The sequence below is a fragment of the Falco punctatus genome (genome assembly GCF_963210335.1).
Source record: "Falco punctatus genome assembly, chromosome: 8".
NCBI classification, from domain to species: domain Eukaryota; kingdom Metazoa; phylum Chordata; class Aves; order Falconiformes; family Falconidae; genus Falco; species Falco punctatus.
Genome location: NC_137588.1, coordinates 36,553,519 through 36,580,795, shown reverse-complemented (window position 1 = coordinate 36,580,795; position 27,277 = coordinate 36,553,519). Strand labels below are relative to the sequence as shown.

At 41.9% G+C, this 27,277-nt stretch overlaps 1 protein-coding gene across 1 annotated transcript in view; it reads right to left on the bottom strand.

Moving 5' to 3' along the window:
• THSD7B (thrombospondin type 1 domain containing 7B) overlaps positions 1-27,277 on the bottom strand; it is a 535,716-nt gene that overhangs the window by 158,852 nt on the left and 349,587 nt on the right. Inside the window, exons 8-9 of the mRNA XM_080399624.1 lie at positions 23,739-23,894; positions 21,785-21,985 (exon numbers count right to left, since the gene is read on the bottom strand). Of these exons, the coding sequence (XP_080255750.1) occupies positions 21,785-21,985; positions 23,739-23,894 (357 nt within the window). The remainder of the gene's footprint in view (positions 1-21,784; positions 21,986-23,738; positions 23,895-27,277) is intronic.

Sequence of the window (27,277 nt, the reverse complement as noted above, 5' to 3'; positions counted from 1 at the left end):
CCTGAAGTATCAAGGCTGTCAGGAGGCATTTGGACACACTTTTCAAATATAAGAACTGAAACAGAAAAACTGAAGAATATCTGGATAAAATTTGGTTTTCTACCACTAAATTTCTTTGTGTGAAAAAAGCAATAACCTCTCCACAACTTAGAAAATATTTCTGTTGTGATTATTGAGCTATTAAAATAGGAAAGTGTCATTTTATGACAATTGCTTTCGGCAGAAGATATTTTACACTTATATTCTGAAGGAATATGCACATAAGGAAGAACAATATTAAAACTTTCAGCGTTAATCTGTATTTTCAAAGCTAAGCACATTTTGACAAACTTTCTAATAGGCACTGTTCAAAATTCATAACATATATGAGCATGATTACATTACTCTAATTTATTTTTTCTCCTCTCATGCGCAGAAATAAAATTTTACCTTTGAACTTATATTTATTACCACTTTTACTCTACGGAGGGCATGCAGCTCAGAAATATAAAAAAGCCCTGCTAATTCCATACATTATTGAAATCCTAACACCGCAAATGGTATCTAGCTGTCTTCATGCATACTTAAAATACCAATTCAAAATCCATTTCATTAAATGGGCTGGTTAAGCAACAGCATATGCTTTTTTAAGTTTGTGGATTAATGTAGCAGAATTATATTTTATATATTCAGAAAAAAGTAGGTAATACTAGTGTTTGTTTAGGCGTTGTAAGCAAAAGCTTGATAGATGCTAAATAATTGAGTTCTCCATCCATCAGACTCCTAAGCACTATAAAACTGTAGAGAAGGGAAGTGCTAGAGAACAACCTCCGCTTGCTGTAAAGTGGATCTCATTCCAGTGGTAAAAATCCCATTGACTCCACCAAACTGGGAAGTGGACACCTGTGCAGAATAGCTTCAAACTAATTAAAGCACAAAGAGGTGAAAACACAGAAGGAATTTAGACCATGAAGATCAGGGGTCATCACGTAACACTAATGATACCTGGCCAATGAAAACATCACAACTAACATACAAGACAAATCTTGGGCATCTTTTGAGTTGCTTGATACAAGTCAATAAGGAAGCAGCTCATGCTATCAAATACATGACAAAGTGCAAAAGTTGACTCAAACTGCAAGTATAATATTGCACAACCTCCTTTCTCTTTACAAAGGTCACTTCGCACATTAGCTCCAGCTTCATTGATTAGCAGCTGAGATAACAGCTACTCACACACTACTCACACACACCTCAGAGTCATTGGGAAAAAAGACAAGGGGATGACTTTCTGCGCAGTGTCCTCATCACATTCCTGGTAATTGTTCAGTCACAGATAAGGCACAAATAGGGAAAAAGCAGCAGAACAGTCTACTCTGGAGACATAAAAGAAACAACTTAACAACCTTTACATTGGCACCAAGGCATCGAAAATGATAGCTATTATTACTGCTGTAATTACTTGGCCGGGACTCAGAAGAATTGCATTTTGCTTCCCTGGAAAGATGGCCATGTGATGTTTGATGGCTCCTAAACCCGTAGCAGCAGATCTCCCCACTACGGCCAGTTTGCAGAATGCCCGCAGGACCAAATACCTCAATGCTTGAAGACACGCTGCCAGAAATGGTCCAAACAGGACTCCCAGCCCCATAGGGCCCGTCACCCCTATCCTCCTGGAGGCACACCATGCCAGCTCGACTTCCACAGGCGTCAATGCGATCGCGCCAGTGGAGTTTTGAAAACTCAGTGGCCAAGACTCTGCCAGCCCCTGACTTGGGCTTCTCTAACCACAGATCTCCGAGGTGCACCAACATCACAATCTTCCCAGAGCACTACTCTGTTCCCACCACATCTATGTCCCTACACAGGCTTACAGGCCACCCTGAGGACTAAGCCTGAGATTTTTATATCTAAATCCTTGTCAAGTGAACTACAGTAAAAATCTGCTGCCTGTGAGTCAGCAGTGGTCAGATACACCCTCCTGAGCCAGCTCAAGAGAGAAATGCCAGGGCATAAACACATGGAGCCAATTAAGCCTTTTGACTACAAAATAGCAGACCAGGCTGGGGAAAGGTGTGAGGACCATATTTTTAACTCCAGCACACAGACGCAATGAAGTTGCCGCACTGGAGGATTTCATAGACTCATAGAATCAGTTACGTTGGAAACGACCCTTCAGATCATCAGATCCAATCATTAACCTAACACTGCCAAGGCCACCACCAAACCATGTCCCTAAGCACTGCACCTATGCACTTTTTGAACGCTTCCAGGGATGGTGAGTCCACCACCTCTCTGGGCAGCCTGTTCCAGTGACTGACCACCTTTTTAGGGAAGAATTTTTTCCCAATCTCCAACCTAAACTTCCCCCGGGGCAACTTGAGGCTGTTTCCCCTTGTCCTATCACTTATTATCTGGGAGAAGAGACCGCCCCCCCCCCCGCCTACAGCCTCCTTTCAGGTAGTTTCAGGGTTTAGTAGGACTCAGTGCATGATACCAAGCTCTCACGGGCTCATTTGATCAAATTTAGGCTACTGATGTTCTGTGCCACGGCAAGCCCAGATAAGACAAAGCAAACCTCATCTTTGCATGACTTCCCAGCAACAAGCAGCAAAGCAGGCAGCAGGTGACCACAGCAAACTATGATGATGTCTCCTATATTAAGGTGAACTTCGAAGATCAGCTATCCCAGCTGCAGAGCCAGAATTTAACAAAATCCTTCCGAAATTTAACAAAATCCTCAACCATGTTTGGTTTGGAGAGGAATACTCACTGATTAAAAAGTAAGGGGAAAGGTTTTCCTTTGAAACTAGGTAAGCAGAGCAAGATTTTTACCTGCTCTCAAGTAGTTACTTGAAATGTATTCCACTACAGACTTTAAAGTCACCTCACTGGCAACATAACCTCCCAACATATTGAAAAACAGCAGGAAGTGTTGAATTAATACATATATGCTAACAAGCACTTCTACAACCATGAATGTTTAATTTAGTTTTTCACTAGCTGACACTGTACTCCATGGCTGCTACATGGTTTTGAAGCCTTGAGACAGGGGAAGAACTAGAGGGAAACTGCTGTAAAGCAGGGAACCACAGACAAACAGTCAGAGGGAAAAGCCTCTGGAGAAAGCCCAGAGCAGAACACTATCACAGCAGAAGAGGCAAGGCAGATAATGTTAACATCTGGAGCGGGATGGAGAAGGGAGAGAAGGGAGTTAACGTGAGCACCGGGGAAGTCAGCCTCTACATTCAGTAACCGTGGGGCTCCATTTCGATGATGCATAGAATACTTCCCAACAATATATAAGATGTTACCACTTATGTGCTGTGTATACAAAGAGATGCAAACAAAATGAGTTTTCAGAGAGCATGTAATACTGGCTGACTACACGGGATAAGTTATTACATACCAACCGACTGCTGGAAAGGAACTTTTACACACCTTTGGGGTCTTACTCATATATCTTAATGTTCTGGACCATGACAAATGATTGGATAACAACTCTTACTCCCCTTGTCACCATCCATCTTCTTAGGAGGCTTATTTCTTCAAATCCTGATGATGAACCTCTGTAGTCACTTATCTGAACAGCAAAAATTTATTGCCTTTACTAGAAAATGAAATTCTCCTCCAAGAGAACTGCAATGGACACAAAAGGGCAAATTTCCACCCTGGAGTATGTGGATGCATTTTCCTTCTCTTTAGTGGGAGCTATATACATTTATCCCATGTCAGGATTTGGACCAAAGGGTATCTCCTGTGTTAATAAGAATGGCTGATTTCCAATTAAATAAGCTTACAGATCACAGAGATGCCCTAATGAGAAAAAAAGATGAGGCATCATACTAATCCTGCTTTCACTGCACATATTTAAAAGGGCTGCCAAAGCACAGTCTCCAAAATACTTACTAATTACATTGGACTGCCTCCAGCTGCTGTCACTGGCAGGGAACAGGCAAAATTTGCTATGAACCAACCCACCAAGAGTTCAAAGATAATATTATTATTTTGGGAAGGCCTTGAAGGAGTCAAGAGAGCCATGGAACGAAGTACTGCAGGGCTGATTTGGACAAAAATTACTGCCATAATCTGTGGACTTCATAAGCAGCTACATAAAAAAAAATATTCTGGCACAGGTGGCAGCAGCCCCCAAACTGTTAAGATGTAGAAGTACAGACTAGCACTAACTCCACAGCATTCATGTCGAACTTAAATATATGTTATCTCCAGCAGATACTGGAACCTGTAGTAGAGACTGGAATATAAGAAGGAAAGCTGCGAGGTAGAAGTCTACAAACTCAGTTGAAAATACATATGTGTGGTCTTGTATGTTCAGTGGACACAGCTAGTACCCCAAGGGTAGTTGTTCCCCACACAGGGAGAGCTCAAACTAACTCCAAAGGACGACTGAAGGACCCTTAAGTACATCACTAAAGAAAATCAAGTTCCTACTTTTGTCTGATCAACGATGAGAACTAGCAAATCTGTGCCAGGCACATGTGACCCTCATAAGACACAGTACTAAGAACAGTCTTTCCAGACTTCACATCAAGTTGCACCGTTAGCCATTAATTAGCTTGGCATTAAAAACCTCCATTCCAGCCCCACAGTGCAAGAAGGGTTGAAAGAACTGCAGGTGCCCAGAGTGACACCATAAATATTGATCACAGTGCTCGTTCCACTTCATTAGCTGCGAAGCAAGCGATGGTCCTCAAGGGAGAGGAAAAGGCAGATCCAATTTCAATCAAAGTGCCACGCTAAAATGCAAACATCATGAATATTATTTTAATTATTGCTCTTCACTCATGCCAATTACAGCTTATTGGGGAAAAAAAATATGTTTCTGGACAAAGAACCAAAAGCTCCAGGTGCTACGAAGGTGTGGCTACCCTGCCCGAAGCAGCCCCGTGCACCTATACCCCAGCACAGCCGCCCCTCCAGCCCTGGGCTCATTCATTAGGAAGGCGGTTCATTAGCCAGCCAAAGCCTCACGCTGCGGCAGCTGCGGTGTTTGAGGCACACACCGGTGTCTGGCCATGGAGGGGTCAGACAGGCCGACCCAGGCTGGCCGGCCCGGTGGGGTGGGCTGCGCTGTGCCGCGCGCCCCCGTCCCCCGCCGGGCCGGGCAGAGGGGGGGCTCGGGGGGCTCCCGGGCCGCGGGCAGCGCTCGCCGGGTCCCGGCACGGGGCCACCGCCCGCCACCAGCCCCGGGCCCGGCCCGGCGGGGCGGCCAGGAACACCCCCGGCCCCCCGGGGGGATTCTCCCCCCCGGCCCCCGCCCCGGGAGGGCTCCTCACGGCCGCTCCCCCGCGGGGCTCCGCGGGCCCCGGGGCACGGCCCGCCCGGCCGGGGGCTGCCCGCGGGCCCGGGGGCGGCTCCGCTCCGGCGCCGGGAGCCCCCCCCGCCGCCGCCCGCCCCGGCCCGGGTGCCGCGGGGCCGCTCCGCTGCCGGGGCCTCGCTCCTCTCTCCCGTCCCGCCGGGGCGGTGCCGGCTTCTCCCGCTGTCCCCTGCCGTGCCGGGGGCTTCGGCCGCGGCCAGCGGCGGGCCCGGCTGGGAGCCGGCGGGCCCGGGCTCCGGCCCGCCCGGGGGCAGCGCCCGCAGCACCTACATAACAAAGTACATAAATCCCAAACCATTTAGCCTTCAAAATATACGTCTGGGACTGCTGCCCGTGAATATTCGAAAGGGATTACAGGAAATGTCTCAGTTGTCGCTGAAAGTACAGATTTCTACTGGAACGCTCTACGAGGGGGAAAGGCCCGCGGGCCTGGCCGCCGTGCGGAGCCAGGGCAGAACGGTGCCGCCAGCTCTGGCTGCGCAGGGCAGGCCGATGTATTTTAAAACCTACGTTTTTATCTACTGAAATAAAAGATTTTACTTCATTCTTTTTCTACTTTAATCAGAATATAACCTCATTAAATGACAGTGTGTAAAAAAAAAAAAACAAACATATAAAAACTAGAAAGAAAATATAAAAACTTTCTGAATAAATTAATGTTTATTGCTTTTAGACTTTGATATTCTGGTCTTTACTACTTAAATGCAGTTTAAATGTATTACTTGCCACGGCCTTTACGTTAAACCCAGTAAGTCTGCAATTTGCGATAAAATTCCTTATCTCTCTCTTTCTGAACCTATGCAAAGATCCAAGGTTAATTTGCAGATAATATTACTTCATGAAATAATTATCTTAGTCTATAGTACTTAAAATAGCTAAATTCAAGATATTCTAAAAAATGAAGCTGTGGCAGCTGCAGGATGACGGCTGCTCCCCCTAGCATCCCCCCCCCCGCCCCTCGCCCATCTCCAGCGGGGTGCAGAGCCTGGCACCCTAAGCACGGAGCAGCCGCCCCCGTGTCCTGCTCACCTGGGGAGCCAGGACAGAGATGCTCCCAGCCAAGGGTACCATCTCCCTGCGGCCCGGAGGGAAGGGGCCCCAGCCCCACACAATATCCCTCTCCAAGCCCCCACGGGCTGACAGCAAGGCAGCCTGCCTTCCTCTTCACAACCCCAGCACCTGCTGGAAAAATTACTTTCTTGAGCCATTCTTTCTCATCCTGCTAATTTTTCCAAACATCCCCCTATTAAACTATACAAATATATTCATTTAGTAAACATCCCATTAACCAGGTCAGCATACAGTATTCACAACTTATTACAGAGCAGCACCAAATCAGTCACAGAAGCAATTATGCAATTGTAAAGCAGACAACTCACTTTAATCTTAATATGGGGCTGGGGATGTACATGCCAATGTTCATTCACATGACTTATTCATTTCCAAGCATTGTATACCATTTGTTTCACCCTCGCTTACGCAGCACACTCATGTATTTTGATTTGTAAGCTTTGTGGACTGTCAGAAATTATGAGCTCAGTGCTTTACCCTTCATGTAAAGGGTTTTTTTAATTGGATTTAAGTGTATTTCTAAGCTTCCATTGCCTGGGGGCAGGGGGAAAAGCTGGGCTAGACATTCAGAATCAAGACATAAAAATTTTTAAAAAAAGGAAAAAAAAAAAAGACCTTTCCAGAACTATTTAAAATATGTGGTTGTAGAGAAATCAGAGCTAAGGTTGTGGGATGCTGTTGTTACAACAGGAAAAAAAAAAAGTGGCTTTTAAACTCAGAGTTTTATCTGAAGGTATTCATTTATTTAAGCATCTTGGGAAAACAGGTTGCCATATAATATTAACAAACAAGAATATGCTCTGTCGACCACATGCTGTACCACAGACATTTTGAAGACCTAAATAAATAATGTATTAGAAAAGCTAGCCTGGTCTGAATTAATGCAGACTCGTATGATATAAATGAACAGCGGTAGTGGAATTATTTTCCTGGGATTTAAGCCCTATATAGCATTAAAAGTAAAGGCCTTAAGATACTTATTGATAGGCAAGAAACTGCTATCTTTAGATCTATGCATGCCCAGGGAGTACTCTGCTAAATTTACAGTCTCAGAGACTTTCCAAGAGAGTTACCAAATCAGTCAGCTTTATTTGTAAACACCATGAAAAAGAACAAAACACCCTCTTGGCTCTAGTCTCCTTTGACACAGCACGAAGCATGCAACAAAACAGTGCTGACTTTGTATTAAACTTGAGAAATCTGTTGCGGGGGGGGGAGCGGGAGGGGAGCCAGGATTTTTGCTATGTTACATTTAATGGGAATTTTGCATCTGGTAACAAAAAATGGAATAGGAACTTGCAGGATCACCTTGATTTCTACAATTTACTATGGATAGCCAAGCCCCATCTCCCCCTACTTCAAGCATGGATGGAACCATTTCTACAGAACTGCCCAACAGTCTATCGTTAAGTTAACGAAGACTTACCTGTTCTGCTGGGTCATCGCTTTTTCACTACAAAAGAGAATTGTTATTTTACATCCCACCCACATTTGCCAGTAACAAATAGAAACAATCCCCAGATCAGGGACAGATGCAGGTGCAGTGCCACAGGAGATATAGAAAGGGAGCACAGGTGGATCTCACAGCACCTGGAAGTGACTTTGTCCATCCACCAAAGTCATAGAATCATAGAATGGTTCGCTTTGGAAGGGACCTTAAAGATCATCTAGTTTCAACCTGCCTGCCATGGGCAGGGACACCTTCCACTAGTCCCCAAACTAACTCAAACAAGTTCTACTGTACCCTTATTATCACTGTTTCATTTCTTTACTATCTATCAAACTGCAAATTCTAATCCTCCATCAATCCCCTCTGCCTCCAAACAGCACTACTGTTTTAATATTTGTGTGTTCCCATCTTAATTTTTATTCTGTCATACCTTCTGCTATCCCTAAAAGATCTAGTTTTGTTACCAGGGCTCCAATGATACCCGAACATCAAAGCTGTATCTTGCTAAAGAGATATTTTCCCTGGAAGAGGTGATAATCCTCCTCCCAACAGTCTCAGCAACTCCCTGCTCACTTGCTGGGGCAGTTAAATATTATCACTTCTTCCAGAAAAGTCCAGAAAAGTCACTTTTCAAACCACATCTGTCTCCCACTGGATGTAGTGCCTGAATCCCCACGGGCACCACTAGCTGCAGAACCAAGCCAGGAACTAATTTTGCATGATTGTTTTTCCCTCCTCAGTGACGTGAAAGGAAAAAGCACTGTCTCCTACGTGCATAGCTGCTGAGCCATGGATGACCATCACATGGGTGTTTTGGCTCATTCCTCTTTCTTTTCCTTTTTTGTCTTTCTGGACTTGGTAATTACTGGGTCAATGTGAGGATCCATTGGTAGCAACACCATCAGGTAATGATGGCAAAATATAGACCACAGCTGCCAGAAAGGCACTGAACAGATTTATGCTTACAGTCTAATTCCCAGATCTCCTTACAAATTTTTAAATAATGCATCTGGTTTAAGAACCATGGTAAACGGATATGCTAAAATCATGCAGTATGGGAAGACCAGGTTTCAAAATTGGAAAATACATCACAACAATACAGGATGATTCAGTTACTAAAGAAACTCCACCTCTTATATACATTCCCTTCAAAAAATTTGCTCTGACATTTGCAAACCACCCAAAGATAAAAACCGAACAGGCTGTTTATTTAAAAAGGAACTATGAGATATCTTATCCTGTTACTTGTTTAACTCTTCTAAACAAAGGCAGTACCTAATTTGAGACAATTACAGACATGCTTCATACAGACAGAAAGGAAAACACCTAACAATGGAATTTTAAATTGTTCTCAATCTCCTCGAAGAGCTAATTTTTCTCAACTCGCTAATTCACATTCACTCCAGCGCTTCACAAAAGCCACCATTTATTAAATATGAGATTCAATTCAGAGATAAACAAATGCGATAATGTAATCTACTCTTAATAGCTTAGCTTCAAAGTTTTGGAGGAATTAGGAGTTTTCCCTTTTTATGGCTGTTCTTAGCATTATTTCTTGTCACAACGTCAGAGTTCATGTCCTATATTGAGGTCCACTGAACTTGTGTTTCCAACACCAGCCAGGATCTGTGTGAGGATCGAATCCCATCTCACAGAGCGCACTGAATTCAGTGGGAAACCTGCCAACAGGAGGACGTTAAAGAGCATTTAGGAGCTGCATCCCATGGCCATTTTCCCTCCTCTGTGACTTCTCTACCATCTCATCACACGTGCTACTCTTTCCATTACAACCACCTGACTAATCACAAACTGCTGCCTAATGGAGAGTACTGGCATTAAAATACTTAATTAGAACTAAGAGAAAGATTTACTTTAAAAATCTGACAGATCAATATGTCCCAGAGCCAATTTCAGTAGTGCAGAACTAGCGCAGAATTTCCACGTCCTGAATTCTTACTTAAAAGTTTGCCAAAACTTCTTATTTTAAGGCGGGAGCCTTCCCCCTCCAGCATCCATTAACCTCAAAACAAGTGACTAAATTGTTTTTCATCAGCTCCAGTTCATAAACAGCTTGATAAAAAGAAACTCAAGGATAAGGGTAACACTTATCTTTAATTTCCACTCAACAGCCTTCGGAACTACCGTATAAAGGTGGCTCTCACAATCGTTCCTGCCCAGCACACAACGTGCAGCGCCAAAGGAATTTCAGCCACAGAAAAAGCCTTCTGTAGGGCCACCCAGCAGGAAAGGATTAAATTACATTAAAAAAAAAAACAACACTTCTTTCTTCCTCCGCTAAAAGGCTGTGGTCAGAGATCAATGTAAGAAGCTGTCTATTGAAGTTAAGATTCAAATTATTCCCTTATACAAACCTCAGGAGAAACTTGGTGCTGACCCCGCAGCACAGCACACCACCAGCGCTCGAGGGCAGCTCCGTCACCTGCTCCGAGGACCAGCGAGCACGGAGACCTCAGGGCTGCAGGCTGCTCCCAGCCCTGTCTCCAGCCCCGACATATCCTCATCTCTCCTCTCCCCACGCCCCAAATCCTCCTGCAGGCTGAGACAGCGGGAAGCCCCGTGCCCCACACACCGCTGGTGTTACGGACATCTCAGAGTCCTGTCTGCAGAGGCAGGTTTAGTTTATTTCTTTTCATAATTCTCCCATGAAAATAAATTCCTAGATACTACCTCAGACAGAACTTAATTAGCTTATTTTGAAACTATTTGTTCTTTTGTATGTTAGATCGTATGAGTTGGATTCCAGCCCACTAAACCCCACATACAGAACACAATAAAACAGTGTTTCTCTACCCTAATGTTTTTTATTCTCTCTTAATTAATCTCTGTTTAATTTAAAGCCTTTATACTGTTTTGACTATTTCTCATAGAAAAAAAAATCTTGGCTAAAATAATTTTGAACGAAGAGAATTAGGCAATTTTCTTGCCATCAAGAATTTGAAAAATATCAAAGGCATTAAAAAATGTTTTCTGGCTTGTTTTAACCTGGCATCCTCAGGAAAACAGGATATACTGTTGTGCTGCTTACCCTTCTGCTGAACACCAGAAAATTTCAGAAAGGTCGTGTAAATGGTGTCCTATACATATGCTGTAATATCTGGTTAAAGATGAATGGCTTAAGGACAGTAATAATGCAAAAGGCTTTGAATTCATGTATCTCAAGGGGATATTATGGGTAGGAAACTAAAGCCTGAGGAAGTTTTGAGGTCGCAACACTGTAAAGAGGCTCTAAGGGCACCATGTCAAAACCAGGTGAAAATACCACTGATGTGAATGCTATGAATAGCCACTGGTTATTTTCAATATGTCCCTTTATATGTATCAGAACTGTCAAGGGTAGGACTAAAGCATAAAATGCCTTAGAGACTCTGCTTGGGGTGAGGAGGATAAAAAGGTCTAATAGAGCATCCTTACTTCCTATATCCCTCAAGATTGTGTGCCCAGTGCTGCATGTTTGACAGATTTAATGCAAACATTACCAAGTTATATATAAGGAGTGAGGAAAATTTCTCAGTATGTTAAACACTTGGCTCACTAGTAGAAAAACAGTGAAATCCTTAACCGTTTTTGGAACCTGTTTAATTCCAAAAAACAGAATCCCTATGAATGGGATTATTCGTCACTGTCACATCTTCCATGTGCTCATCCTGGTAACTTCAGCATCTTCAGGTTGCAGATCCAGAATCCTGTCCTTAATAACACTTTGCGAATCAATCCTTGTAGCCTCCTTCCTCTTTTATCCACCTAAGTTAATTTTCAAACTTGTCATGTACCTACCTTTCAAACAGAGTTCAAGAAGGATCCTTGATTTTGCTCACTATCCCCCTTTGTTGAATCAGTGTTCCCTAAGAAATACAGTAACTCTCTAAAATGAAAACTAATTCGACATGTATGTGAAATTATGCTTAGTTTAAAGAAAACAGCCAAACAGGTATTTTATGCTGCATGCTCCATTTCACTGAGAAAACTGGAATTGCTATTGGTGCTTACAGGTATTTTTCTCATTTCTTACCAAAACAACGTGGGATTTTTGTCTACAAGGTAATGTGAGGGGCAAAACCAAATAAATCTATTCTAAGATTTCTTTTCCAGGCTTAAAAAATTAACTACAAATACTTTTGCAGTTATGAAATACCATATGGGAACCTTATTTCTGTCTCATAATTGAAAGACTAGAAAGCATCAGACTCAGTAAAGATTCCCTAGACATTAAAAAACAGGCTTTAAATAAATAGTTTAAATGTGTATGTTTGCACGAGCCTAGTACAGAAATATTAATCCTTCTATACAGTTTCTTCCAACCTCTTGCACCAATGTAACAGACCCACAGGTCACACACACACACTATGCTCTTTAGGTAACCTTTACCACAAACTCAGATCAACTTATGTCAAACTTATTCCATAACATTTAAAACATAAAGGGCAATACACTTCTTGCCATAATAACCGATGTTTATATTTTTCTTAATGCTATAAATCCCATTTCTGAAAGGGCTACCTTGAACCTTTGTTCCAAATCTACAGGTGTTTGAAGCTCAGGTTCATTTAAAAAAAAAAAAAAAATAATAATCAGCACCTGCTGCTCCCTTTCACTAGTGCAAGTGGGAGCTGCATCTTTGAAAATCCATCTCCTCTCTCCTGAAACAGGAGACATAGCCTTCAGATAGGGAAGATACAGCCTTTGCCCTCACCATTTTAACCACCTGAAGTCCTGAAAAACATCTTTTTGAGATGTTAGGCATCAAATAGATACAGATATGCACCAGATACTTGAAATGAATCATAGTTTTGCATAAAAATTCATTTAAGGGCATTCTGCACCAACCACAGCTCACACTTAGCTCAGCTGGCACAGAAAAACGTACTTTCACAGGTAGCTGTAATACCTTATATTGACAAGCCCAGGAAGGATGAGAGCTGGCTATATCCCTAATCAGCTCCGCTGGTATCTCTGTCTGCCAACTACACAGAGCTAACAGCAGCCCTGGATACCGATTACAGCTGCCTTCTGGCTGACTGACACAAATCACGCCACCAGCGTTTGAAAAGCACAGCCACAGTTCAGCTGGAAATCATGCAACATATTTGCATTCAAAGACAAAGAAAATTAATCAAAGTACGTTCGAGTTTATCCTCTAGATTCAAACTCCCAACCTTCCAGCTTTCCAGCATTCGATATTTTAGCCTGTGCTGCAGCACAATATGCCTGACTGTAAGACGCGGATATTTACACAAATGTAGCTACTACAAGAATTGCTTACAGACTTTTGAGTTTCCACCTTCCCTGGGTTGTGAGCCATATGTTTGCTATGATCTTGAATGAGGGAAAACTATTTAAATGGCTAAGCCAAGAAAGCTCTTAGTTTTCAGCAGCTCCTAAAATTAACCTAAAGGTGATCCCTTTCTTTTGCAGACATAAGTTTCAGTAGAAGATGCAAAGACAGTCAATTCGCTCAAACTCGTAATGGTGTCTGTCCTCAAACCATCAGTGCACCAGTCCTAGAGCAGGTCACAAAGCACATTTTGTCTTGTTAAATGTTTCCAGTAGGAGACATCAAATATTTGGCATGGTACCAGCTGCTGTGTGGTAAGGCTTGATGGAGGTAACTATATCCACTCCACCTGGCTCGTAAACAGTCAGCCTGCTCAAAAAGCACATCAATCTTTATGACTACAAAAAAAAAAAAAAAAAAAAAAAAAGGTCTCAAATCTATTGAGCAAACCACACACCATTCTTCAGGATTCCTGAAACACTCGTAATACTCACCAGCCTTTATGCTACACTGCAATATGCTCCTTCCACCACGGCTGCAAAATGAGAAGTATGGATCCTATCTAACAGCTAGAAGGCTTTGCACGTTGCCTTTTAGGATTTGTGTTTCCAACAGTCAGGAAAAAATACTGGCTTGGGATCAACAGCTCCAATGACGGGGTATAGTGAGGTACGCTGACAAACAGAGGAGGAATGAGCAGCGTGGTGAGCCAGGCTGAGCCCCGTGACAGTAACTGAACCTGCAGCCCTAGAAGAGCGGGCACCTGTTTGATTTTATTGATAGTATGTGCAAGTGCGTCGAGCAACTGGATAATTTTACCATCCCCCACAAAATAATTCCAAATTCTTACAGTTGCAAAGTTGTCTCACCTCCAGTTTCCATTTACATGAATAGTCCGTAATGTGTATGTATTAATCACACCCTCCTCAGGCAAAACTCCCATTGCAAGTTCTGTCCTGCTAATGCTGACCGCACACAAATTTGACCAAAGCACTAGAAGTCTGTCCTTTTGAACCTTAACAATTTAAGAAGCCACAAGTTCCTAACCCACTGACCAAGCTATTTAACTTCTAGCTTTACACCATTCTCTTACCCGCTGCACATCACTAGAAGCACACTCTCCACCTGCCCCAGATACAGGCAGATCTGGGAAAAAAGCATTGTTGCAGAAAAACTGATTTTTGTTACTCCATGTATTAAGGTCTGATTAAAGATAGGTGCATTTCCACGCTAACTGGAAAACAAACATTTTAATTTTACAAACAAAACTGCTTCTTTTGCTTCCAAATGTTTCAGTTTCTAAACCAAAAAATGATCACAATCTAAGCTTATAGTACTCTCACAGGAGAAATGAAATCTAGATGTACCCTTAGACATGGCGTTTTGTCATGGGACACAACGCATCGATGGAGATTTAAGTTCTTATTCTGATATGTCAGAAAGAACTTATCTACAACTTACTTTCAATAAATTGAACACAGCAAATCTTTTCTCTGAGAAATTAAACAGACTCTACAAATTCATTCTGTATCATTAATCCATTCAAAAATGAAAAAAAAAATTCAAGAATTCTCCCCCGGTAAGAACTTGGCTTTGCTGAGATTTACGTTAGCACAGAACCACTCAGAAAGCTGCTAGCTTCATGCCCTCAGCCAGGACCAACAGCAGACATCATCTCCACTTGCAGCCCCTTCCTTCTGAAGGGATCCCGTTGGGATGCTCCTGGTTCTCGTGATGCTGTGCACCCAGCACAGTACACCTCGCAAGCTGTCTCCACCGACACCGTTCTTAGGGACCACAGGACACACTGTGATTCAGCTGCAAGTACCGACAGGTAGCCAAGCACACCGTTATTAATATTCTACCTCCAAAGAGTCTTCAGCTTCCGTAACAGCAGAGCTTCACTGTCAAGCTCTGACAGAACATAATATTGGATCTTAAAATAACACTGCTTTGATTACCTTACTTCCCTTTACTCTTCGCTTGAATTCCAACAGGATTTCAGTGTCTGCTCTGTCAATAGAGCCCTGTGAATAATGGATTTCTGTTTGGGCACTGAACCAAAAAAAAAAGGCGGGGGGGGGGGGAGAAGTAAAAGGAAGAAAAAACTCTATAACTCTGTTTTAAGTAGATTGCGGACAGACTGGGGGAGTATTTAGGAAAAAATAAATGTCAAGATAAGGTAAAATGTTTGTTTAATCTAAAAGGAATATTTTGGTTTTACATTAACAAGCTCTTCTAAAAATATTTTTATGTTTTAACTTTGTTTGACTTGGCCTAGTTCATCTACAGAAAAAGCAAACTAATGCAAAAACTGCTAGAAGAAAACATTTTGACACTGAAATATTGTTCTCCAGTTTTACAGATGGAACAGAAAATTAGGCTTAGATATATTTCAACCCAAACATGTACTTGTTCAGTGAACTTAATAACACTTAAATACAAACCCCTCTTGTCTTCTTGGCAATTTCTAGAATGTGGCAAGTACCATGTTCTAGATACCGACTGCCTAGAACCAAAGAGATCACATAGAAAAATGAATTCTGTTCTGCTGAAATGACTCTTGCCAGTACTGCCAGAAGAGCAGCCACAGCAGCAGTATAAAGGTTTCCTGCTTGAACGCAAAAGCAGCAACAGGCCTAAAAGTTTTGTGAACAGTTATTTCGTGGGCTTCTGTTTTTCACCATCACCTGAAAATATGCCCTGGGGTTTGGGGAATTTTTTTTTTTTTTTTTTTTTTTGGGGGGGGGGACGGGGACGGGGACGGGGCGGGAGTTACTGTTAGTACTATGGAAATAAAGGAAAAAATAAAAAGAAAAAAGAAAGTTTAACCATCTGTCATAATGCTACTGAAATGAGGACAATTGATTTTTCACTCCACACCAATTTACACTCCTGACTGCTCTTTGCTGCTGCTCGCGCAGCCTCGTGTCCGGCAGCGCCAAGGCTCCGTGAGCAGGGGCTCAGGCCACGGGTGCTGCCCCCAGCTTGGGTAACTTGCAGCCTGGAGCCAGCAGCTTATTCCACTAAGAATACTTAAAGAAAACATCTTGCCACTGTAACAGCTACGACAGTAGGATTGCAGCATGTTTTATTTCTAAGCTACCACCTTGCCAGGTTGTCTGTAGCAGGGTGGTTCGCCCCTTCCAGCTGGGAGTCCCAGGACCTACCAGACGTTATTAACTTATCAGATATGTCTGGGAAGGGTGCACAGAACCCTCCAAAGTGCCTGGGGCCACCTAGGTTGAGGCAGAAGCTGCTGAATAAGGTGGCTTTGGGACAGGTCCCAGGAACAGCCGTTGCAGTGCTACAGGAGAAGAGAGACAGCGATGTTCTTCTGGGCATCGCTGGACTCTGCTCCTCTGGGTCCGGCACCTCCATCTCCCTATCACTGCATGAACTGTGCATAAATAAAGAACCAATGGGTTATTCAGCACTGTTACAAATATTGTCCTCAAAACAGAAGACAACCCCAGAATTTTAACTCCCACAACAGAGAAACCCTGTACCCAAGCTGATTGCTCAGCAGCTTTTGAGCTGTGATTCGATTTGTTAAATCAGGAGTAAAACAACCTGAATCCAGCAAAAGCACACGACCTTTGCATTAAACCTTGTTGCCAATCTGGTACTTTCCCATTAAAACAATGAAGCCTTTGGGTATAAATTATTTCATATTTTTGATTATGTTGACACTATGCTGTTCGCTATCACAGAGAAATTGTCTTTGTTACTAATAGTTCTTCTGGTAGAAATCACAACAAGCAGAAGCGTATTAATAAATGATGACATAGGAATTACAACAAAACAGATTGACGACTTGTGAGTATGATTCTGAATAACATTTCACAATCTATTCAAAAGCATTGCTAATAGGTGAGATTTAGTTTACAGTATTGTCAGAAACATTTATAAAATGCTTGAAGAAATGAATTGTTCCTTTTATGAGTCATACTTGTTATTTCATAAATTTATTGTTGTAGTCCCTTTTATGTATGTTTTCAGGTTGTACCACTCACCATAACAACTGCTCTGTTCACAAGCTACGTGACTATAACGTGCATTTCTAAAAACCACAGTTTAGTTCAGCATTTGTCTTGTTTCAATCTATTTTTCTGTTATTCATACAGCCTAAAATAGATGTGGGAAATAACAATAAAAAGGCTTTCCAAATTCCTCCATCATACTGAACCCAACAACATTTATATGTTAAATGCAGTCGTATTTCTTAGCACTTAAAATCAAAAGACTGGGAAGCTACCCATGGAGGCACACCAGCTTCTGCCTGGACTGAACTTTTACCTCCTGACCCTGGGGCAAATCCTGCTCTCTCATGTTACCAGCAGTTTTCTGCACGCTACTACAACATCGAATTCCCTTTGTCTCCCCATACTGGAAGTGCTTGTACCTATTCACAAAGATGTAAGAAGCAGAGAACAAGACGACTGTTTTGGTCCTTGTCTTCAAAAAATGAAACACAATATGTTTTGGCTACTGTCCAGTTGCATTTTAAAATGAGAAAGTTTTGACTGTGTTCATGGGTTTGTATCTACTGAGCAGTAACATTTAAGGAGAGCAAGTGAAGCGGAAAGTTTTCAGAGAGTTATTTTCATATGGTCAATGCACAGTAATGTTTGTCGGTTCTAATTAAGAGCACCCAAAATCAAATATCAAATACTTGCAACTATCTGATCAAGAATACATTACAAACAGGCGATTATTCAATTCCTTGTTGAACAATCTATAACAACAACTCTGAGAAAAAACACAAATAATTCTTGGGTTGCCTGTGATTATAAAAAAAAAAAAAAAGAGTTTTTAAATAAATCTTTTGATCTGAATTATAGATCCATGTACTCAATGATACACTTACACAATTCAAATTTTAGTATCGACATCCATTTTCCTGTACTATTCTTTTGGCTTCACAGACTTCCCCAAAAGTATCTGTTGTCCTTCACTAGCTAAATAAAAAACACTTTGCTGAAAAATTTTGCTTGGAAGAAGCGTGCAATAGACATCTTTTCCCATTCTGTGCATTACTTCCTTTCATTTCTACACATTATTTCATTTCATTTGATTTATTACACTACTGTCCTCCGATGCTACAGAAGAGGTGCGCTCAGGGGATGTGGACCAGACACTTAAGAGTTTCTCACAAGCATCATATACATGTTCAATAACTTATTAATGGCGATTAGAGACATTATGAGGTGGGAGCAGACACACATCTAACAATGAGAAAGTATTGAGGTGATTACAGTCTTTGCATTCATCCTCATCTATACTAACTACTGCAAATCACAAACTACAGACTCCAGCCGCTCCATGAATAAACGCTGTACCTAGTACGTGCCCTGTGGAGGCCCCTCCATTACGGACCCCCTACATTAACCTATCCAAGAAACAAAAAAAGTAATTTCTGTACCTCTAGACTGAGCGGAAGAGTGCTACGTCCCTGAAACCCATACAAGCCCTTACAGAGCGATACTGCTTTGGCAGAGAAATCTTCAGAGGAAGCCTGCAAACCAGGGTGGCTCCCGAGCTCGAGCTGCAGCTCAGGCCAGCAGCACCTCATCTAACTGGGTCATCCTGGGTCAGTACCACAGGATCTCACCAGGAAGGATGGCTTCTCTCCAACGGGAAGAGGGGACACCGCGAGGGGCTCCGAAGGTGAGGTTTCAGTGGCAGAAGGAGGTTAGTTAGCCACTGCTGCCTGCTCACCTCCCAGACAGGTTCCTCCCGACCCTCTCTCACAGCATGGGCTGGCACCACAAGCGTGCAAGGGACGTGGCATGGGAGGAGGACATTGGGGTGACCAGAATGGGGACAGAGAAGGATTACTGCCTCGTGCTTCACGCGCTGTCTATCAGCATGTATCAGAGCCAAAGATGTGCCTCCAAGCTCCACCTTGCTGGAGAGAAGTTTAGGCCAGCAGGATCCTACAGGCTCCGCCAGCAGCAGCAAAGTCCTCTGCCGTGGGAGAGGTGGCTGAAAAACACGGCCAGTTCCCTCCCACCACAGTCGATGTCATTAAAGCTCATTTTTGGCAAGTGAAAAACCAGTCTCCTCATGAAAAAGGCCTCAGGTCTCTGAGCCGTGACAGTGGTATGCAACAGCCCCGCGTCACACAGCAGAGCACGGGCTAGAGACGGGCACGGCTTCGGCCACGCTGTTGGGGGGAGGGAGAGGAGACAGGCAAAGGCAAGAGGCAGTGAGCAGTGAGGCTCTCCTGCAGGATGCCTGACACAAACATGACTGAGACCGGCTCCTTCTAACTTCCAAAGAGAAGTGAACTAACACACTGCCAGAAGAGGAGAGCATCATGCCAGAGAGTCTAGCATTTATATGAAAATGAAGACGTTTGCAGGCAGGAGTACACAGAAGACCTGAAGTACCCTAATCAACATACTCCGGGACCAAATGAACTGTTCTTAAGATGGTGATACATTGGATTTTGTCATTTAATGGGGTCCAAAAAAATGTACTTTTTTTATCCCTTTAGGCATTCGGTGGGAATACTGAGCAACAATGCCAGGCATGGATGACAGAATGACTGGATAAATGACTGGATTTTAGGATACAGAGCTGAATTCTACAGAAGATGCTTAAGTAAATGAAAATACCAGCACATAATGCTTTCAGCAGGGCAGAAATTCTGAACTTCTGTATAATGCTAAGCATTAGCATAGGCCGTATGCTATTTTACCTGTAATTGCTATGTCTCGCAGTTTCCCACAACTCCCTTCTGACTTCCCACTACCAACTAACCAACTATTCCAGGTAAAACACTTTACGCAACTCTGCCACTTACTCCAGCTTTTATCCAAGAAAATAGACCGCTTATTGCAATGAGAATCCAGTTAAAAGAACATTACAGAAGGAAAAAAAGGTTATAAACAAAGCAACTAGAATTACTAGATTGACAGAAGAAACAAATTGTTGTGGGTTTTTTTTTTACAACTTCTACTTTAAGGACTCTGCCAGTCTTATCCTACTGGATCGAAAATTCAGAAAAGCTTAGAAGCATTATTAACCAGTGCTTCTAATCTGCCTAGTGATCCACGTTTCCTTGGGAAACCCTCTCAATTAGAACTGGACAACAATCACATCTAGTGACAATGTTTCCTCAGGGTGGCAGGGTGGGATGAATGTCCCAACATTATTATTTTTTTGTTACTAGAACATGTACAGAGTAGTTGACATTAAAAGGGTACTGTCAGCCTTCCAATAACTTGCTGAACAATAATAAGTGAAGAAGAGACACTTCAAAGGCATAAAGGCATGGTTTCTTAAGGATCATAGCCACAGAGAACAGTCTGATGAGAGATCAATGAGCATCTGCCACGTTACATGCTTTCCTTCCAAGTCACAAGCTGGTGCATAAAAATGGCTGTTGGCACAGTTTTAACAGTGTGAAGTACACGGTGCTCCTTAGCAATACGAGACTCCATCTGCACACAGCACTGCAGGACCGGACCTACAGTTATGATCACATAACTGTATGTTATACATATGATCACATAAGAGACCACTTAGACAAAATTCAGAGATCATTCTTTGCTCCCTTCTGTATTCTGGCTATATCATCTTATAACAGCTGAAGATGATTTTTTTTGTCCCAATTTTCACAAACTTACAAGAAAACCACATAGATTTAAATGTGTTTCAGGAGAATCTGTGCTCTTCAGACAAAGCAGCCATCAACTCTTTCTGCCAGATTCTAATGGCTCATAAATGACGCATTGGTTTTAACTACTTGCCAATTAACCCCTCTTGTTATCAACTTGAAATTGTTTCCTGCGATCAGCCTCGGCACCATGTAAAAGAATTCTTCGTTTCAGCTATAATACCAGGCTCTAAAGTTCCACAACTTTGCCACTTTTGAGATGCTAGCACAGTCTCACTGTGACTAAGGACCACAAGTGTGCTCTGTGTAGTTGAATCTAAAGATCTGACAACACTGACCTTATCAAGAAATGAAACTTTTGGCTGAGGTTCAAACCATGCACCAGAAACAAGCTCTTGCTGGTTGTTTGTAAACGTCATATAAAAATATACTTATTCATTATTAACAGCTTGTAAACTAGAACACACTGCAGGTCTCAAACTGCTGCCAAGTAAAGTAGTACTTAGTACGATCATTTCATTTACATCTAATTCTTGTATTAATTATGGCAGCACTACTGAGCATTCCTTTTCATGACTGCAAGAGATAAACACTCAGACCACAAGCTAAAACCTGAGGACAGAAGAAATGCTAGGGGTCAGATTAATTTTGTGAATGCCCATAGTGCTGCTGGCCTTAGCAACAGCCCTACTTTAGTACAGGGTGTGCAAACAAAAAAGGATTCTAGGGAGCATGAGGCCACTGGTATCCCAATTTTGTCACGATAAGGCCAGCAGTGACAACACATGACCTGCACTAGTAAGCCATCTCCTTTAGGATAAAACAGAATAGAAGGGTCCAAGCAAAATCCCAGTAACAGAAGCACTAGGCTTTCATAAGCATCACAGTCAACTCAAAAAATCTGAAAGTTTCATAAAAATTATGTAAAGAGCTATTGTAAATAACTGCAATTGCTCCGCAGCAGAATGCCGTTTTAGAAGGAGGCATGAAAAACCATGGGGCTTTTCAGACTAAAGCATTACGCACCTTTCTTGTTCTTGCATACAGCCTTCAGGATGCGGTTTCCAGGTCCACATTTTCCATGGTGAGTCACACATATTCCTTCTGAAACAATCCACTCGTAACACACTGGGTCTTCATCACAAGGAATAGATTCAACTAAGTGCGGACAACCTGCCAGGGTGCCTACCGGATCCACGATCACTTGCCTATGTCTCATTCTAAACCCTGGAAAAAGAGAAACTGAATTAACCGAACAACAGCAAAAAAAATATTTATACCAATAATCTAGTAGCCAGAGGACTATATAGGGCATCTGGAACCAGGGGCTAAAAGATAAACAAGAGCACAACACTTACAAACTGAATTGACTGGGACAGCACTTGGCTGGACTGGACAGACTTCTGCACGCAAAGACAGCCTGGGCATGCAAAATTGAATTGCATGTAAAGAATTCCAACAACCCATATTTTTGACATTTCTTTTTCCCTTTTCATCAACACTGGACAGAAATACACATGTCCAAATATAGGAATTTGCCACTGATGCATATATTAATGTAATGACAACATTAAGATAAAGAAAGAAACAGTTAAGGAATTGAAGATATAAAGGACATCTATATTCTGCCTGGGAATTCACTAATGAAAAGACTTGTTTTGCGACACAGCAGAGCAGTTTACTAAGAAATTAGTATTCTGCTTTATAAAGGTGTAAGGATTTCTGATACATAATGCATATCAGACCTCTGTGAAATGACACCCTATTAAATTGGAAGATTCAAATGTAAAGTAGAAGAAAAAGGTTACAGAAGTAATGAAAGAATTGATTACATAATCTACCTCCTTCTGAATAAAACCAAACGACATGTTGCTATATAAAATGCAGAACTATTACGCAAGTATCTTTCAGCATGATTTGTTATCTAAATGACACAGAATTCTAAGAAAGGCAGGGGAAAAATAATGGTGGCTTTTCCTACACCAGTCTCAGAGAAAGGACAAATATACAGCATTAGTGATAGCCACATGGAAATGCTTTGGCCATGAAACAGGAAAGACAATTAAAAATAAAACATCCCAGAGAATGTAACAGACCAAACTCCCACCATTCTCAAACAAGCAAAAAGAGAGAACTCAAAATAATTTAAAAATTAAGTGGATTTGCAAATCTTTATATTTAAGCATGTATCTTTTATTATTTGTGTTTTAATTTGAAAAATTCTGACCAGCTCCATTCACTCTAAGAAATTACGCTGTCTTCAGAAAAGTGTAGTTTCCAAACAGTAATACTCATTCCCTGCAAGGACTCCAATAGTCACCTTTTCAACCTGGACCCTCAGGAAAGGCTCCGCAATGAATCCCAGCATTGCAGCAACGAACATGTACACTGGTCAGTTAAGACCCAGGGAGGTTAAATTACATTTGCATACTCTTCTTCCAGGTATTTAAACCAAACCAATTTAAAGCAAACCCAGATCAATGAGAACAACCTCTTGGGTCAGTCTAACTCCAAGACAGCAGGGCTGTGGGATACACCTCTGTCCTGACGCCTGCCAACCTCATGCAGGCGTTGTCCCGGAATCCCAGCATTGTCCCTGAATCCCGGCATGCAGCAGGACTTCCAAGGGGGGATCAGATGGGACAGCCTGGCACTGTGGAGGTCTGCAGCTGCTATCCCAAGAAATCCTCCTTTTTTACAAGTTCAGTGCAGGATAAAAGATCTGAATCAGGCTGAAAATCTTTTTTTTTTTTTTTTTTCCCTCCCAAGAATAACTGCAAAAAGCTTTTAAAGGTCATATTCCACTCCTTGCACGCACATCTAAGAGCTTCATCCTAGGTTAGATTAATATTAAAGAAAAATACATTAAGCTCCCAATGTAGAATTTGACACCACTGCTTTTGCAATCTTATCATAATATTCCATTACTTGCTTTAGATCCCCCCGTGCTACAAAAGCGGTATGTACGAGCAGCCATTACCTCTTCCTCCATGGTGGTCCTGGCAGTTCTCCTGAAGGCAGGGACCCCACGCCGACCAGGCTGACACCACGCACTCGGAAGGACACGGCAGGTTGCACAGCTGGGAGGCGGCGGGAGGGGGATCCAAGCACAGCTTTCCATCAACTGGCCTAGTAACTAAGAGGGGAAAAACCAGAAAGACAAAAAAGAAAAGCAGGGCTGTGACTTGGCCCTGCCCAACACACAGAAATCCAGAGTTCACTGCTGGCCTTAGTGTTCCAGAGTGCACCAAAATCCAGTGCTTTCTTAGGGTCCTATCTCCCAGAGCAAAAAGTTAATCCTGCATTCAGCAAAGCACTAAAAGTTTTATCTAAACCATCCATACTGAGCAAGCCAATTAAGACTATGCTTAATCAAGAATGTGTGCTTTAAAACTAAATTCAAAGCTGATTTTCTACAATGCTGGAGCAACAAACTGGAATCTAATCCCTATGTCTACGGCTAAGGAGACCTCTTTACACTGTACTGAAGCGAAAGGCATGCAAGAAGGAAACCCAAAAAACTCACAGTGCAATTGGGAGCCAGGCAAAGGCAGGTGACAAAAGCCTGAGCCGGAGGCAATGTCCCCATACCCATCCACCTCGGGCGCTGCCACCTCTAGCCTACAGATGCAGGGTCCCGATCTCTGGATTTTCTTCATCTGCTTTCAATAAAAACTGAGCAGAGCTCAGAGCCCTCTGCTTCTTCTAGACAGGCATAAGCAGAAAGCATCCTTCTTCCCGTGAGGAGGCGAGGCATTTCCTTGAGATGCTTGCACCCAAGGCAGGCACCGATCTCCAGACCTCTTCAGGCAAGAGGTGTGTGGACCCCAAACTCCACCAGTATAGTTCCGTGGATACCGACAATAAATTTTGAAAACCGATTCCCTTTGTATTTTCATTTATCATAAGAGATTTCTAGTTTCAATTAACTTCTCTCGCCTTTTTATTCAGGGCACAAGGAGGAAGAAAAGAAGGGGAAAGACTATCTTCTGAGTCATTATATGGTATTGCATTTTAATTACATTATGGCCTGAGTTTGGCTGTCTCTTTAGATAAATGAATATCAAAGCAGTCTTTCAAAACGCAAAGGCTTGTTTGAGTTTACTCTGTCATGGTATTACCAAGAGTTCATTAATTTTTATATTACTGAGTTTGCTTTATCCTCATTTTTATTTTTAATGTCTTATTTTTCTTCGCTTCCATGCACAGAATTTACGTGACAAAAATTTATGTAAATACACCCAATATATGAGTAAACTTTTCTTTTTCTGATATTTTACTGTTTTCTTTAAAATTAATCATTTGAAGAAGAACACAACTTTTTTTCTGGTTGGTTTTTTTTTTTTTTTTTAAATAAAAGGCTTTGGTGCTCATAATCCCAATAAATTTTGATTTTCACATCCTGAAGCTGAGACTTCAGACCAATATCAGTGCTTATGATTCCAGCTCATCAGAATAACAGGATTAAACAACAGATGTGATTTAATTCTAAGCTGGAAGATAATACGTTAGTAAAAAAAGACCATTTTCTGAACGATTTCTGAGACACTGCAAGGCCTTTGACATGTTCATTTTGAGATTACAAGGTGGCACAAATCCAATTCACCTGAATGCTAGCATAAACAGACCTTTTCTAGAGACCTTGCGAGTGAAGTGACAGACAGAATGAGATAAATATTAAGAGTTTTAAGGATAAAGAGTATTTATTTTACCAAGAAGCCTCATGCATGGCTTAACCTGCCTTTTGGCATCAAGCTTTGTGAAACTGTATCATTTTTTACGTGAAAGGAAATAAAATTGAGTGCAGGTGGTCAACCAAAAGAATAAAGACCAGTCCTGCTCTGCTGTAACTCAAGCTGCCATCGTTGGCAATAATCTAATAATCATGAGGAGGAAAGAGCTGTTTCTATATTGCAATTTAACTATTTAAATGTAGAAGCCGCTAGATAAAGCAGGTTGGTTCTCCTGCCTTGAAAACTAACCAGCTACAATTTGTGTTTTGAATTCACTTTGGATAAAAGAGAAACAAGAAAAATGGATTACAGAAAGTTACAGACTCATGGAAGACTCCTTCCCATTCTGCGGGGAATCCCTGCCTTCCTCTCCCTGCCAGCCACCCTCCTGCTTCTCTTCTTTTCTCGGGCTGATGCCCTATTTAATTCTAGCACTGGGAGCTCTTTTCCCAGGACCAGCATCCTACTTGTCACTGGTATAAGACTGCTTGTTTACTCTCTTCCTTAGGCAATTCCATATATTCTATAAAATGTAAACCAGAAAATACAGACTACTCTAATCAAATATCCAAATATATTCTAGGTCTATGCCAGCTTATACTCACTCTACGTCACTACTATCTTCCAGTGCAAGTCTTCAGGAATAAGATAAGAACAAAAAGAAACAAACTGCATTAATAAATGCATATAAAATATCATCCTTTTCCAAAACCAGGCAGGTACAGAGCACCACAATTTCCAGCACGACAGCCAAACTGACTAGATGGACCACTGGGGTCCTCTGTAAGACAGTTTTATCCCTTCTTCAGCCATTTGATTGACACCTGTGATTTCCATCGGTTTTATTTAAAAGCCTGATGTGATTTTACGTTGCTATTCTTTCATACTCCATTTTTCTGCCTTTTTTTTTTCTTTTAATGAACTACAAAGTGGTTTTTTTCTGTGAACCTTTTATATGACAAATTTCTCTCACACTGCAGCCTCCAAAAAGGCACAGATAGCCTGGCTAGGGATGTCTTGTTCAGGAAAAAACGTTACGTTATGCCTACATTAAAAGAACACAACTGCTAGGACTGTCTTTATATACCAGACAGTCTTCTGATTTCGCCCAATAATTGACTCTGTAATGGCATTTTCCTACATTCATACAGGAAAAGTATTTTTTGTGTGATTATTTTCCTTGGAAGAATATTAGCCACTTTTTTGGGGGAAGGGAAGAGGCAGAAGCAGGGAAGAGTGGGAGGGGAAGGCAATATCTCTGATTCAAGTAGCAGCTTATTTATTACGCTTGTTCGTACCTTTTAAAATCTAGTGTTCTTCCCAATCTATAGAACAAACTTGCAAAAGCAATCAAGTACTAATCTGGGAGCCTCTGAAACATTGCACATTTCTATAGCTGTTATATTGAATCTATCCTTTATAAACGCAGCTACAGCTGTTCCCAGCATCAGTGGCTGCCTCAAGTTTGAATTTTACTATTTGCTGTTATTTTCAGGTTATTGCTACCAGCAGGAGATAATAAATTGGGTTCTAAAGTATCTTGTTTCCCTATATATTTTTACTGAGGTAGTGATTTGGAGGAAGAGTGGAAGAGGAAATCAGCTCTGATACGATTATTTCCATAATGTAATTTTAAGCCAACAGATAAATTATGTGTGAATATAGTCATGTGGACACATACTTGCAGGCATACATACCAACACTATGTTAAAAAGCAATGATAACCAGACAGAGGGAGGAATGTATAGGACAGCATTTTGACTGCAGTGATTCCTTTCAAATTTAG